Source organism: Andrographis paniculata, unplaced genomic scaffold (assembly GCF_009805555.1).
Source record: "Andrographis paniculata isolate CXL003 unplaced genomic scaffold, ASM980555v1 Contig43END, whole genome shotgun sequence".
Taxonomy (NCBI): Eukaryota; Viridiplantae; Streptophyta; class Magnoliopsida; order Lamiales; family Acanthaceae; genus Andrographis; species Andrographis paniculata.
The window spans coordinates 1,841,447-1,857,532 of NW_026137577.1; the positions used below are offsets into that span (position 1 = coordinate 1,841,447).

The 16,086-nt window shown below is 33.3% G+C and overlaps 2 protein-coding genes across 4 annotated transcripts; both read left to right on the forward strand.

Moving 5' to 3' along the window:
* The first annotated feature begins 241 nt into the window (after positions 1-241).
* On the forward strand, positions 242-8,493 carry LOC127251263 (synaptotagmin-3). 2 transcript variants are annotated; one of them, XM_051274888.1, is made up of 13 exons: positions 242-594; positions 1,632-1,730; positions 1,832-1,882; positions 1,985-2,108; positions 2,346-2,464; positions 2,549-2,650; positions 2,741-2,815; positions 2,909-2,985; positions 3,071-3,320; positions 3,805-4,176; positions 4,420-4,548; positions 4,857-5,004; positions 8,287-8,493. In XM_051274888.1, the coding sequence occupies exons 1-12, from the start codon at positions 484-486 to the stop codon at positions 4,983-4,985; spliced, it is 1,638 nt and encodes a 545-aa protein (XP_051130845.1). In that variant the 5' UTR covers positions 242-483; the 3' UTR covers positions 4,986-5,004; positions 8,287-8,493. The 2 variants fall into 2 exon arrangements, with proteins under 2 accessions (XP_051130845.1, XP_051130844.1); XM_051274887.1 differs by lacking the exon at positions 8,287-8,493 and having other exon boundaries at positions 4,857-5,210.
* Positions 8,494-11,492: 2,999 nt separating this feature from the next.
* LOC127251280 (zinc finger CCCH domain-containing protein 1) lies at positions 11,493-15,150 on the forward strand. Of its 2 annotated transcripts, none has more exons than XM_051274921.1 (4): positions 11,493-11,909; positions 12,921-13,121; positions 13,524-14,362; positions 14,854-15,150. In XM_051274921.1, the coding sequence occupies exons 2-4, from the start codon at positions 13,064-13,066 to the stop codon at positions 14,959-14,961; spliced, it is 1,005 nt and encodes a 334-aa protein (XP_051130878.1). In that variant the 5' UTR covers positions 11,493-11,909; positions 12,921-13,063; the 3' UTR covers positions 14,962-15,150. The 2 variants fall into 2 exon arrangements, with proteins under 2 accessions (XP_051130878.1, XP_051130879.1); XM_051274922.1 differs by having other exon boundaries at positions 12,959-13,121.
* Positions 15,151-16,086: the final 936 nt, after the last annotated feature.

Below are 16,086 nucleotides of genomic sequence, written 5' to 3' on the forward strand. Positions count from 1 at the left end.
CTCCAAGCAAATACACCCGTAGAGTATTGTAAATTTCTTTATACGTATATAATAATAATAAAAAAAAAATTCAATAAAAAAATGGTATTTAAATAAATAAAGAAAGAAGGTCCTCTTTGTTTCGGAGAGTACGATGATGAAATATTAGTTATTTGTATTTTTTTTTATATATTTTGAAATACTTTCCCGTTGCTACTAATAGCATTTGAAACTTTTCGTCGCAGTCATGAGCAGAGCGTGTCGTTTTCTTCTTTTTGGCGGTTTTCCTTACCTGCCTCTCTCTCTCTCTCTTCTCTCTCTCCTCTTCCCTTCGTAACTTTCAAACCCAACCAGCATTGAATGAATTGATTTCGTTTTTATCGCAACTCATTAACGCCATAATTCATCTCAATTTCCTCTATTTTAATGGAAAAAGGCATCCGTTAAGTCTCTTTCTGCTCCAATTTTCAGCTGCAATTTTGCGGAATCGAGTTTTTTGGGGGTATGGGATTCGTCAGTAGTTTATTGGGGTTTTTAGGCTTCGGAATCGGATTCCCAGCTGGTCTTCTGATTGGATTCTATCTGTTCCTTTATTCTGAATCGGAAGATGTTAAGGTGATTTTTGTCAAATCTATTCCGTCATTAGCTCGCGCTGTTTTTTCTTTCATGTGCTCTACTGTTTGCAGCTATGGAAATTATAAGTTTATGCAATAGTTTTAGTATATGTTTGTCTCGTTTGATCGCTTTATTGATTAGGGATTTTGAATTTGTTTTCTCTGTTTTTGTTAATCCGATTTCGATAAATTTCTAACAGAATTGAAATGATCTGGAATCAGGTGAAAATCTATAAAATTGGTATTTAGTTCTCGGTTGATTTTGATTCGATATTTTCTTAAATATGTTGATTTTGATTCGTTTAGGTGTTTCTTCGTGTAGTTGTGTACAAAAATGGGCAGTAAAGAAATTGATAACGGAGTTAGTGATTGCCATCGATCTAGAACTCGCTGTTGCATAATTTTCAGTGTACCTTATTGTTCCAATACTTGTTTTACAGAAATTGTTGATGTTTTGATACTCGGTTGAGTTTATATAACCGCCTTCATATATGCTGTTTTCACAATAGTATTTTGCATATTCCATTTTTCACATGAATGTAAGTAGAAAATTTGCTCCCAAACAAGCCTATTTGTGGTCACTTTACCATTGTAGACTATAGCCTTGCCAAACTTGTTAGTCTTTTTCATTTAGTCAAGTGATGTGAGATGAGAGTTGAAAATTAGTTTTTTCAAAGGATAGTTATCCCCCAAACACTCTCCAAAGTTGAGTATTATCAAAATACTAGGACATGGATCGAATTTGTCAAACAAGAAGAGTTGGGCAGAATGATGTTACAACTAAGATTAGTTGGTGCAACAAGACAATGTAGAGCCAAACAGAATTTGAGGATAGGATGGGGAAAAGAGGAGAGAGGAAATAATTTAGGGAGGAAGATGTTTGTGTATAGAAATAAATTTGATACACAAATAGTAAAGTTTACACAACAACAAACAAAATATATTTGTCGCAGAGCGGTCTCTCATTTTATTTGTCACGGTGTGCTGTTAATACTCGGCGCCATGTATTTATGCTTGCTAATGTTGGATTGATGCCAGGATCCAGAAATCAGACCACTTTGCGAGCTGGATACGCCTGCATTGGAAAATCTCATGCCTGATATTCCTCTGTGGGTGAAGAGTCCAGATTATGATCGGGTGAGTACTCTTGTAAAACTTTCATTATTGCAGGAATTGTCTTGGATGAATTTCTCCCGTAACTATGATCTGCTACACATTCTGTCGTAAATGCTTTTCAGGTAGACTGGTTAAACAAGTTTGTATGCAATATGTGGCCTTTCCTGGACAAGGTACTTATAAAAATACCGACATTTGTATTACTCATTCACGAAGATGTTATTTACTTATATACATATATATATATGTATATATGTATATATATGACTTAACAGGCAATATGCAGTGTAATTAGAAGCACAGCTGAGCCGATGTTTGCTGAGTACATTGGGAAATATAAAATAGAATCCATTGAGTTCAAGAAACTAAGCCTAGGAAATCTCCCTGCAACAGTTCACGGTGAGCTCACTATACTCTGGTCAATCTGACCCTGTTACCTTTTCTTTTCTTCGATACGGAGAAAGTATTTGCTAGAGATCTCTTAAAAATATCGTATAAGGTGTCATAAACTCATAAGCACATGGAAAGTGTTTGACATAAGTATTTTGACGTCGAATGTACTTAATATTGAAATAAGTTATCACATCTTATAAGCTGTCCTAAATGATCTATAAACCCTCTGATGTTTCTTGGCAGGCCTTAAAGTCTGTGAGACAAATGAGAAGGAATTAGTGATGGAACCAGTACTTCGATGGGCTGGCAATCCAAACATAATCGTTTCTGTAACTATTGCATCTGTGAAATTGAAAATCCAGGTCTGTTGGTCTCTATGACAGTCCTCTGCTTCATTAAGAACTGTTCTTTTTCAAATTCTTAACGAACGGAGGGAACTTTTACAGTTGGTGGATTTGCAAGTATCTGCTGCACCAAGAGTAACTTTGAAACCATTAGTGCCGAGTGTCCCATGCTTTGCAAATATAATCGTCTCTCTGATGGAACAGGTAAATAAGATAGATGCTTTAAATGAGTTTAGCTAAAGTTCTCTGAAAATGGAAGTTCATATTTTTATCTTCTTCTCCTGATCGAAACAGCCACATATAGACTTTGGATTGAATGTCTTGGGTGGGGACATCATGTCTATTCCTGGCCTTTATCGATACATTCAGGTAACATGAGAATTTTCGATCAAAGTTAGTATTGGCAAGTTCTTCCTCGTGCTCCTTTCATGCTTGAAATTTAATCGGTGTTACCTTTTCCAGGAGACTATTAAAAAACAAGTTGCAAGTCTTTACTTATGGCCTAAGTCTCTTGAAATACCTGTTCTTGATGCGTCGACGTGAGTCTCCATTTACTCTGAATTGTATTATTCTTCTTCCATTGTTTTTAAGATCAAGCTCGATTTTTGTATGTCTCTCTCTCAGGGTAGCAGTAAAGAAGCCTGTGGGAATCCTACACGTGAAAGTTGTTCGTGCAACGAAGCTTCTAAAGATGGATTTACTAGGATTGTCCGATCCTTATGTTAAGCTAAGCCTTAGCGGAGATAAATTTCCAGCAAAAAAAACTACCATTAAGAAAAAGACCTTGAATCCCGAGTGGGGCGAGGAATTCAAACTCTCGGTGAAGGACCCTCAATCCCAAATGCTTTTTATAAATGTCTTCGACTGGGATAAGGTTTGATCCTTTAATCTATTTCTATACGTTGAGTTTGTTTAATGGCCTTTTGCATCTAAAAGCCTTTAACTTCGATCGAAACATATCTTTTTAGCTTAGTGTTTGTTTCATCGTTTATACTTGATAATACACTACATAGTGTACAGTCCATTTGCTCGATAGAGACAGTTTTACACGATCTTACTACACAATACATATTTTGGGTAAATCGTGAATCCTTTAAAAACTCTTATGATAAAATTGAAAGATAGATCATGTGTGTAATACAATTTTGTTAGATATTTCGTATTTTTTGAAAGGCAAGTCTTTACTTTGCGATCTTGTAATACAGAGGATGCCATTGCTCTAAAATGATGTTGCTATAGTTAAGATGTCGACTCATTCAAAAGTTTAGATCATTGTCATTCTTACACATAATTGTTTCGACACTATTTAGTTTCTTACAATATTCGTGTAACCTTTAGTGTTTTTTTGTATGTTATAGGTTGGCTCACATGACCGGCTGGGGACTCAAATTTACCCTTTGAAGTTATTAACACCGAATGAGACGAAAGAAGTAAAGCTCGACCTGTTGAAAGATACAGGAATTACTGATACACACAAGGTGAAGCCAAGAGGGCAAATCTTACTCGAGCTAACATATGCTCCCTTCAGAGAAAATGTCGATAGTTTCAGCGGGTTATTGAACGGCTTTGATAGAACAGACAGCATGTTCGACCGGGCAGCCAGCAACATAAGCCAAACGGGAGCCGGCCTACTTCTAGTAACAGTTCAAGGCGCACACGATGTTGAAGGGTCACGCCACAACAATCCTTACGCGGTTGTCATCTTTAGAGGCGAAAGGAAAAAATCAAAGGTAATATACGAACTATGCCTTTGTCTTTCCGAAGTTGCTATACTCATGTGTTATAGTATTCTGATTTTTCGATATATATATTAGGATTGAATACGACATCTTCGCGTTAAATAAACTCTTTAAAACACAAAGTTCATACCTCCCAATGGAGAATACTTCTTTTTCTTTTTGAACGAAGATTTTTGAAAAGCTCGGATCTTATTTTTCATTTCAAGTGTTGAGTACGTTATAATTGCATTGTAGATGATGAGGAAAACTCGAAACCCCTTGTGGAACGAGGAGTTTCAATTCATGCTTGAAGAACCACCGGTGCACGAGAAGATTCACATACAAGTTATGAGCAAGGGGTCGAGCCTCGCCTTCTATTCAAAGGTACGCTCACTACCTGTTAAGAAGAAACAGTTATTTGATTTGATATATGTTAAAAAAAAAATACTCCCTATGTTCCGTAACTAAGTATCCATTTACTTTTTGCGTGTTATATTTGAATATTAATGGATATTTTTAATGTTAAGTACAATGACGCAAATAGTAAATGGATACCTTGTTATGGGACGGAGGGAGTATTATTGTTGATGAATTGTTTTAAAATTTTCGAAAGTGTCGGCGTATATAGAGTTTATATAAGTTGTTCTTGTGGACTCTAAATTCACTTAAAACTGTGGATGATTTGCATGTAGGAATCTCTGGGACATGTTGACATAAACTTAACCGATGTGGTGCACAATGGGCGTATCAACGAGAAGTACCATTTGATCGATTCGAAGAATGGAATTGTACATGTGGAGTTACGATGGAAAACTATATGAAGAACTTGGTGGTAATAAGGTACATACGACTTTTTTTAGCTTTGAGTTTTGTTGAAAGATGACAAGGCTTAGCTTAATACTTACTTAGAATAAGTTTTTGATTTTTGGAATAATTGAATTTTGGCTAAAAGAATATGTACATTACCAAGTTTAAGGTGTGTTTCTTTAGAGGGTATTGGCGGAATTTGGATTTGGATTTGATTTTTATTTGAACTTTTTTGATGAGTTTGAATTTTGTTGTTTCTTTTATGTTTTGATTTGGTTGGGGTTTTGGGGGGGTTTTTATGGGTATTGATATGGATAATGAATAAAATAATTTAATACATGTAATTGATAAAATTAATAGTAGTAAGATTTTATTATGAATTTATATTATATACAACATATATATTTTTAAATTTTTATTTAATTGTATTATAGAATATTTATTCTCTACAAAATAACATATATATTTTATATATCTTTTTAACCTATAATTATTATAAATATTAAATAAATTATTATTTATATATTTTAAATTAAAAACAAAAAACAGATAAATAGATATAAAGCTGCTGCAGTCTACAATGTGTTGTCCTATTTAGTAGCAGTCCCAGTTTGGGAATATTTACTGTGCAAATACTCCTCAAACCGGGGCCGAAGAAACACGTCCTAAGGCTTCGTTTACATACATTTTTTTATTTTTTTTTTGAACCCCTAAAAAAAACAAATCTCAATTCAAACGCAATTCTCTTTAAAATATCGTAATGAAATATTTGAGTTTATTATTTTTTTAAAAGGAAGTTTGGGTGAGTTCACTTTGTATGTTTTTTAATGTATGTGTTTTTTATTAAATATTTTGTGTTTAATATTGATATTTTGTAATTAGATAAAATTTATATTTTATAGTCTATCTGTCTTTGTTACTTATGACTATTTTTCTTTTTTAGTGTGATATATTAGATGATTTATTTATATTTTTAGTAATTTTAATAATTTTAAACATACTTAATAAATATAAATCAATTTAATTAAATTTCAAAGCTCTTTTATATTTATCTTTTCTTCAATAAACAAATATTTATATATATATATATTTAAAATTTCTTATTTTTTATAAATTAATTTATGTTTATTATAGCTAAATAAATATATATTTTTATTTATTTGTATTATATAAAATTTTATATTTTACGAAATAATTTTCATATTATATATATTTATTTTTATTGAGATATAATGTTTAAAATATTTAAATATATATTTTAAATTTTTTTAACTATATATATTATTTTTTAAAATAAAAAATAATAACAATACTACTTATGTAAAAAATAATAAAATAATATTATAATTATTTATATAAAAAAAATAATAAAATAATATTATAACTAGTAAAATTAACCTATTAAATTATATTACTTAAAATGTTACTATGTTTATAACTAAAGAGGTCATCTGACCCTGGACGGAAGAGTATATTGTATTTTTAATACTCGTTTTGTCTACAAACTAATGTCATATTTTCTTATTTGAGGCGTTCAACAAGTATTATCCTATTTATTTTTTTAAATACAAATTTTACTATTTTTTTTACCCTTCATTCATTTACCCCTTTAAATTTTTATCTTAACATAAAACATAAATTTATAACAAAAAAAAAATAAGCAAAAATATTTTATAAGAATAGAAATTAAACAAATGGAGTAATATTTATGAGAATTAGACTTCACCGAAAAAAAATATTAGGCTAATACACCCTTTGTTTGATTCTGTTATTTTTTTTCAAGTCTTTCCACTTATTTTCATTGTTTATTTATAATAATTTATTTTTTGCTTTTAAAACATGGTATCATATATTTATTTTTATTTAATGCATTATTTTATTTTTTATTTAATATATGATATAAAATAATATATTCAACAAAAAAATACAAAATATCATAACACAACATTAGAAGGTGCAAATGCCAAATGGCATGTTGGATCTAATAATTCAGCATGCTGAATATTATCAGCATCGTTTATTTATAAAAAAATATTTAAATTACCTATATTACTCGTATTTAATCAATAGTTTAAAATTGATTCAGTTTATATATATGATTTTGTCGAGATATTTTAAATATTCAATTTTAGATTTAGTAAATTTATATTTAGATTTGGTCTTATTCATATATTAGATTACTTATATTTAAATCTATCAAGTTTGTTTTGTATTATTTATATATATATACCTCTTATTTTGATGATAAATAAGACAATCTCTTTATTTTCCCCCGAAATTTTTAATAAATTTTTAATATGGTATCAGAGTCTATTTTTCTCATGTCGTAGATATAGCTTACTTATCCGCATTTCTCTGGGTACATTCAACCTGGATTGTACCCGGAGGTCTTGTGATTTTGATATCATGCCTTTGCAAGTCTGTATTTCTGCAAATCTGTCTCTAAAATCTATTTGCTATCTGTCATTTGTCTATTGCTTGCGTGCGATCTGAAATAAATCTTCTATATGTTATTTGTCCGTTGTTTGTTTGTTGTCTATGTGCGATCCGAAATCTGTTTGCGATCTGTCATTTGTCCATTGTTTGTTTGTTGCATGCGTGCGATCTGTTTTGTCTTTGCGATTTATCTGTTTTCGGCTCCGGTGGAGAGTCATGTTGTTTTTTTTGTTCCGGTTCATGTCATTTTCGACTCTGGTGGAGAGTCAATTGTTTTAGACTCCGTTGGAGAGTCAACTGTTTTCGGCTCCGGTGAAGAGTCAACTGTTTTTTACTTCGGTGGAAAGTCATGTCGTTTTTTGCTCCGATGGAGAGTTATATCGTTTTCAACTCCGGTGGAGAGTCATGTCGTTTTCGACTCCGGTGGAGAGTCAACTATTTTCGACTCCGGCGGAGAGTTAACTGTTATTTTTATTTGCGTTTTTTGCGTCTATATTCAACTTTCTTATCAAACTCAAGTTGGTTTCTGTTATAATACTTGAGTTTGAGGGAGATATTGAGATATTTTAGATATTCAGTTTTAGATTTAGTATATTTATATTTAAATTTAGTCTTATCCATATATTAAACTACTTATATTTGAGTCTTTCGAGTCTATTGCATATATATATATATAAGTTTCTTATTTTGGATGATTAACAAGACAATTTCATTATTTTTTCCTAAAAATTCTAACAGTTTTCAAGTAAAATTTATAAATCATTTTATTGGGGAAAACATAGTTGAGAACTTCATCACCATTCCCCAAGCCATTGATTTGCACAGCCGGTGTGCTAAGTTTGAAAATTTTTCTAAGTCAAGCCTTTGTAAATCAAACAGTGATCCATATTCAATCTCGAGGTGAGTATGTAGAGTATAAAAAAAATCAAGAAAATTTCCAAGACTTTATATTTTTCATCGCCGAAATAGGGAGGCATATCAAACTCGCAAGGCCGGCTCTGGGCTCAAGCGAGAGGGGCACCTGCCCAAAACCCAATATAAATGAGAGGCCGTCAAATATTTATGTTATATATATATATAGTTGTTATGTATAGAACTTGTTTGATCTATTTGAAATTAAAAGCAATGTAATTTGATGGTGTGAGATTATTTTATAATTGTAAAATCATGGTTCTAATTCACTGGGTTACAAAATTTTGGAATTTTTCTAATACTATTTTTACATCTAAAAATATTATTTAACTATTTAAAATTTTATTTATAAATAAAAAATGTATTATTTATATATATTTAGGGGCTCCTATTTTTGTTTTGCCCCTACCTCCTCGAAAGTCAGGACTGGCCTGCAAACTCGTCATCGAAATTTCCTCTTCTTCGCAACCTCCATCACTTTCTCAATCGTCGATATCTGACCACTCATCGTCCTCTTCTTCACCAAATTGGTCATTTTGCTCGGTTCCTTCCACTTTGTCGGAATTGTTTCTTAGAACATTTCTCTTACCAAACCTCGAGACATTTACGAGAGCGCAAAACTTCTCCTCGATCACCATCTTGTGCTTTTTTTTTTTTTTTTCTATCAACTGGGAATAGCAAGCCACACATAGAACATATCCGGATGCCGAATAACCATACCCCTAAATTGTTGAGAGAATCAAAATTCCTCTAAAAAATGCCTCAAATGATCCACAAGCATTCTTTTCTTGAGCGTAAGGCTCAAAATCTTGTGAACAATACCACAAGTTAAGCATGTTTAATTATAAACCTAACCCACACGACCCATCGGCAAAAAACTTTAGCACATTCGAAAAGCAAGATCATTCAAGAGCTCTGACTTGAGACCATGGGATGAGACCACACTCGCCTCTTCGAGGCTCATGATGGATACCAAATGCCAATGTACAAATTGAGATAGGCAAATAAGAGAGAATTTACTAAAATATTTTTTTTAAAGAAAAAAAAAATTGTGTAAAAAAAAAAAGTTAGAAAATTATAGTTCTAAAAATTCTAAAGACTACGAGAAAAAGAAAAAGATGATCAGGGCGCATAGCGATTATTAAAAACATAAAATTATTCTTAACCAAATCTTTCCAAAATCTTTAATAAATTATTTCATCGCCTCTACTCCACCCTTTGCCTCCGCCTCTTCGGCCGCCAATCCACCTCACCCCAAAACCCACCACCCTGCCTCTTTCTCTTTCCCTCTCTCTCTCCCCTTCACCCGCCCGATCCTGCCTCCCTTCTCCTGTCTCTCTTTCTTCTCGATCGCCGGCATCACCCATCTTCTCCCACCTACCGTCGCTGCGAACCACCGCTCGTCGCCCCTTCCTTAGCCGTCGACTGCGACCACCGACTTCCACAACCGTTGCCGTCGACTCTCTCGACCATCAGTGACGAACTAGTTTCCGGACTTTGAGGGCAAAATTATTGTGTTACACAATTTATCAACTGAACTTGTCGATCAACGGCTAAGTCTAGCCAAATTCACGGCTATCACAATTTATCAATCGATTTGTCATTGAGGTCTAGCCAAATCTACGGCTATCACAATTTATCAATTGACTCGTACTAAGTCTAGCCAAATTCACGGTTAATACAATTCACCAATAATTATTTGTCCGCCAACAGTATCAATAACCTAACAAATAATTTATCATATACACTATATATCACATCAACTGTATTTAGCAATTAGTATTATCATATCACGAATACATAATTTTAACGGTTCATTCATTTCAAGCGTGTATAATTTAACCCCTTACCTTAACTGTAGACTTATCTCGCTTAGTAGAACATGGCACAACCCCAAATCGACCGGGACCTCCGGACAATCTTAAACCACAATTAAGACATGAACATCAAACAACAATAATGCACAAAGTTCGGTAACTCGGATAAAAAATCACACACACGGCTCTCAAATGATCCCAACTCAATCTAACAACTACCAAAATTATTCACAAGGTTTAGAGAGTACCTTTATAAGTCATTTTCAAGTCAAAAGTCATTTAAACAAGGCTGAAAAATAAGGGTACAAATCAAACGACGCCGATTTTAGAATTTTAAAATCTCAAACCGTATAATTAAGGTCCAATTGCAATAATATGTAAAAAGCCTCCATCAATTAACATTCTCACATGCCACATTAAATTTAAAACCCTAATTTAGAAATCAATTTGGAGAAGATCGCATTTAAGCTCAATTTCTCAAAATTGACATTAAATTCAATCGGTAAAAAAAAAAAGAGGTTCGAATACATTATTTATATATAAAAAAAAAAACCAAGACAAATTCGATATGAACTTGAAACATCAATTCCCAAACTAAAATTACACAATTGATAGATGAACAAAGCTTAGATAATACTTTAAAATGGAAAGAATATCCAAAAATATAAATTAGTTGAAATGTTTACCATAAAAATCCACGAAATAAGGATTAGATATATTTTTAATTCGAAAAAATATGTAAAAACATATTTTTTTAAAAAATAAAAAATAAATTTCAAGGACAAAAAAGAAATATTCGGACGGTCAGATTATGGGGTTGGGTCATACCAAATTCGAACCGATCCGACCCAAAACAATAATTTAAATAAACTAATAGAGTAAAAATCAATTTTAGTTCCAATCAAACTTTTTTTTTTTTCATTTTTGGTCTCATTCAAAAAAAAAATTATCAAAATTAATCCTATAGAAAAAGTAAATTATTATTTTTAGTACCATCGTTAAAATTTCAACGGAATAAGACAAGTGATTTGGACAAACACGCCCATAACCCTTGCAGCCAATTTGAGTATGGGCTTGAACTGGTATAAATATAGTAATATATTGCTTATTTGAAATAACACGGCGTGTTTGTTCCAAATCACTTGCACATCAAATTTTGTTATGGCCACGTCAGCTTGATATTTTTTTATTTTTTTATTTTTTGAATGACACCAAAAATGAAAAAAAATGGGTTTGATGGGACTAAAATTGATTTTTACTTAAACTAATAATTTATTATTAATAATTTTAAGCGACTCGACCCGACCCTAATATCACCCGCCCGCCGCTATCCTCCCTTCTTCCTCAGCAATTCCTTTTCCTCTCCTCTCATCTTAGCCTCTGTTCTTTCTTTTTTATTTCTTCTCATCCTCCTCCTCCCCCTCATCTTTCTCTTCTTATATATCAGTTTTTTTTATTCTTTTTTTACCCATTAAATTTTCCGTTTGTTGCCACCACCGCCGCGTCGCCCGAGTTCTTCCGCCGCCGTCGCCGTCACCTCCTCTACAGCAGTTTTCTTTTTATCTTTTTTTCAAATTTTCGGGTCTCTATCGGGTCGAAGAAATTTCGGGCCTGATTATATTCAGATCGGATCTGTGGTCTTTCCGACTTTGAACCGACCCATTGTCATCCCTACCCTACCTCGGCCTCTGTTCTACGTTTCTTCATCTTACCTATCGACCTTGTGTGTCGTCTTCTACCACCAACAGCTTCGCCTGCATCAAATCAGAAATTGTAAGTTCACCCCGCCGCTCCCTTTTGATTTTATTTGAGAAGCTACTTACTGCAAATTTTGATTTTGAAAGTGTTCGCTGTCAGGTTATTTCTATTTTGATTTCGTTGTGTGGTTTTATGGGTGAAAGAGAAGCATGTGAGTATTTTGCAGCAGTCTTGACGGCGTAGTTATTCGTTTAGGGTTCGGGTTCGGTTTGGTGAAACCAGCCGTGTTTTGCTGCTTTTTGTTTTTAAGATCTGAGTAGGGATAAGTGATGAAGACATAGTTGTATAGAAAGTAACCTAAATATGAACTTTTCAATTAGGGTTTAACAGTTGATTATGCTTCGCGGATGCATAGCCGAAGCAAATGCCGATCCTGTTTTCTTCTCTGTACGTTTTTATGGATTATTGCGTTTTCTATATAGCCTATGAAAAATTATTCCGACTTGGTGTAATTGCGAGTTCAAATGTTGATGAACGCTGCTGCGATCATAAATCGCGATGGTTTGGTGACTAGGTTTGTGTAAATTGATCAGTGATCATGCTAATCGACGGATATTGAATCTTTCTCTAAATTGTTCTTGCCTTCTTTGAAGTTGTGAAGTTGCAGATCGGTAGAGATGAACACGCCAAGTGTTGGAATTTAATTTTTTTAAAGGAAGTTTCGATTGTGTTAATTTGGTATCAAATTCTGGCGTATATTTGTTCTATGTGCTCAGAATATACTATTTTTATTGCATCCTTTAGGCCAATATTTTATGAGGATTAGCAAATTTCAATTGAACTTCCATTCTCTCTCTTTTTTTTTCCTCCAAAAAATTGGAATAAATGAACTATATATTTAATATTATTTGCGATGAATGAACTATATGTTATGCCCACACTGCACACTGAATACAGTTGTAATTCATATCATAGGTTTATGTTTCAAGTCGTAAATTCAGTGACAATGGTGTGGTTATATTGGAATGTTCATAACTATAATCATGTTGTTTACAATAATATATACATGTGTCTGTATTGATGTAGGTATTTATCATCTGATGGAATTCAATTAAATTATTCAGTCGAAGAAGGAAGGCCTTTCGAAGGATACTAAGAAAGCTACATTCATAAAAGTGAAGTGAGGGGATGCTATAAAAGAAAAGAGGAAGAAGACATTTTCCCTAGTGATGTCTGGCGAAGAAGCTGCAGGAGGTGGCCCAGCTGAATCGGGCAGTGGCTCAACTGGTATGCTTTGGTTTTGATATTCAAACACCAAGTTAGGGTTAATTCATGAATAATTGTGCAATTTTTTGCATCAGTTTCACCAAAATTTTATTTTGTTTTGATCAAGTCTTATGCTTGTGTAAATTTTGTTTTTCTTGCGTGCTTTTAAATTTCCAAAGTTTTGGGTTTTGCTGTTTTTTAGGTGAAACGGCGGTTGGATGTAAAATTGGTATGTTTTTATTGTGAACGATGAAATTTCGTAGTAAAGAAACACAAAAAGAACATAGCCTTTAATTCTAATGCAAGCACAAATCGGCTAATGCTGCAGTCAGTCATGCATTTTTGGATGAGTTTTTATTTTGATTTTTTTTTTTCTTTGGCATTCATTAACTTATAGGAGTTTTTGTTTATATGAATTTCTAGTGTGTAATTTCTTCAAGAAGCCATCAAAGGGGAAGAACATTAGGAAACGAACCTCTATAGAAGAGGGAGCAGGTGAAGATGACGATTCCAAAAGTGAGACTTCTGTGCTGCTGTCCAATAAGAAGAAGCAAGCAGTCGTTGACAACAAGCTTCACTTCTCTAGTGGTCCCTTGAAAAGTTCGAAAGAGCCAGAGTTGGAACAACCTAAAGCATCTGTTTTCAAATATGAATCCTCCAAAGAAATCCAGGTCCATAACGACAGTAGAGCAACAGCAACATTGGAAACAGAAACTGAGTTCTCTAAGGATGCTCGGGCTATTAGAGAGAGAGTTCTCAAGCAAGCTGAAGAGGCTCTGAAAGGGAAGAATAAGAGCGGCGGGGATGAAAAGTTATATAAAGGTTTACATGGGTATACTGATTACAAGGCTGGGTTCCGAAGAGAGCATACTGTCGCAAGTGAGAAAGCTGGTGGATCTCATGGACCTTTAAGGGCTTCTGCACACATCAGAGTGTCGGCAAGGTTCGACTATCAGCCGGACATTTGCAAGGATTATAAGGAGACTGGCTACTGTGGATATGGAGATTCGTGCAAGTTTATGCATGATCGAGGTGATTACAAATCGGGATGGCAGATGGAGAAAGAGTGGGATGAAAAAGAGAAGGCTAGGGCTAAAAAGTTGGCTATGGGTATGAAGGATGAAGATGATGACGAGAGGCAAGAAAGTGATGATGATGATGAAGATGCACTACCATTTGCGTGTTTTATTTGCAGAGAGCCTTTTGTTGATGCTGTTGTGACGAGGTGCAAGCACTATTTCTGTGAGCATTGTGCACTTAAGGTATGTTTGGCTGCTATTTCTTGTTCTTGTAACTGTTAGCTCGTGACTTGATTAAAATTACGTTATTTTTAGTTATTTATATGATCTGATGAGTCGAACTGACTTTTGCTGCTATTTATTGTCGATGTAGTTGTAGGGTATCAACCTGATTAAATTAAGTTGTTTCCAATTACTGATACGATCGATGATTGATTTTTGCGAAATGTGGAAACAGAGGAAATCTAGGGCCATAAAAGCCTATGCTTATTTAGTTTTCTTCATTATAATCTCGAATCGCTTCATATGCTTCCCACAAGGATTTTGATAGGTTAGGTCAAAGGAAGATAGTTCTAAAAATGTTTTAAGTAGTATTAAGTATTGATCAATTCTTGTTATTGTAGGTCTAAAACCTGCTAGAAGAGAACGTTAGAAATGTTTTGTACTTGTCATATGCCTAATATAATAACTTCGGGACAAAACTTTCTAATCCCTTATTTATTTATTATTTACAGCATCATGCAAGAAATAAGAAGTGCTTTGTGTGCAACCAGCCAACGAATGGCATATTCAATACAGCCTTTGAGATTCGGAAGAGAATGGCTGCAGAGAAAAAACAATGAATCATGTGCATCATGAAAGTAATGGTCAAATTCTGTTTGTTTTACTCTCTCTGGTGTAAGCTCTTTGTTAGTACTAGTGCTCTCTTAATTTGCTTGTAGACTCATGTAAAAGAAGAACCTTCGCAATTTATTGCTGATACTAATATCCTGGTTGAGAATGCAAATGCTCTTTCGCATTGCCCATTTTTAGTGACAAAAATCATATAATTTTTGTAAGATTTTCAAAGCTCATGTTGTATATCTTTAGCGCCCTCCATCTTGGCTCCCACAATTAGTGGGCAATATGATATTTTCCGGTCTTGGTTTTCAGTGAAGGGTATGATCTGTTTCTGATCCAGATATTTGTGGTATTTACTATTTAGATTTCTTTGTCTAGAAATGTCTGAATATTGTAGGAGCATCTCAGATCCCTTCCTGGAAAAGTATTTTTTTGCAACAATCTTATCGGCTGGAAAGTTACGGTGCTCATCTGAGATTGCGAACTTGCATGCAAGAAGGTAATATGCACAATCATGTATAAAGGTGTGTTAAGCTAATCTAGTAGTAGATTGTATATTATTATTTAATTTATCATTTCAGCAATTTTAGATGTGAAATATCTATAGATTTGATCAATATTACCTCCCACATTGACACTGAAAGCAACTAAAGATTCTGGATACCAAAAATTGCATCTAGAAGTTTTTCATTTTTGATCTCATGCATGGATACACTAAAACTAATGGCAGCTGAAAGATCATTTTGTTTTGTGGATAGAAACTAAATAAGGTTTATGTCTTCTTTTCTGGGTTTAATATTCTCAAGTGTTAATGCTAATATGCCGCAACAATCTTCTTTTTTCGAAGAATCAGACTCGGGTATGATGGAAAATTGAAAATAATGTCTGTAAAATATTCTAAGGGTGTGTTTGTTTGTAGGTTTTTAACAAAATTCTACTATTCATCCAAAATTTTCCCCCCAAAAACATCAAATCAAACACCTATTTTTTATTTTTTATATTATACTAAAAATCAATTTTACATTCAAAACATCACATCATCACCTATTTATATCACATCATATAACTATTCAAATTCAAAATTTTTACTATTCAAATCCCAACTCAAAATCCAAACCCCCAAACAA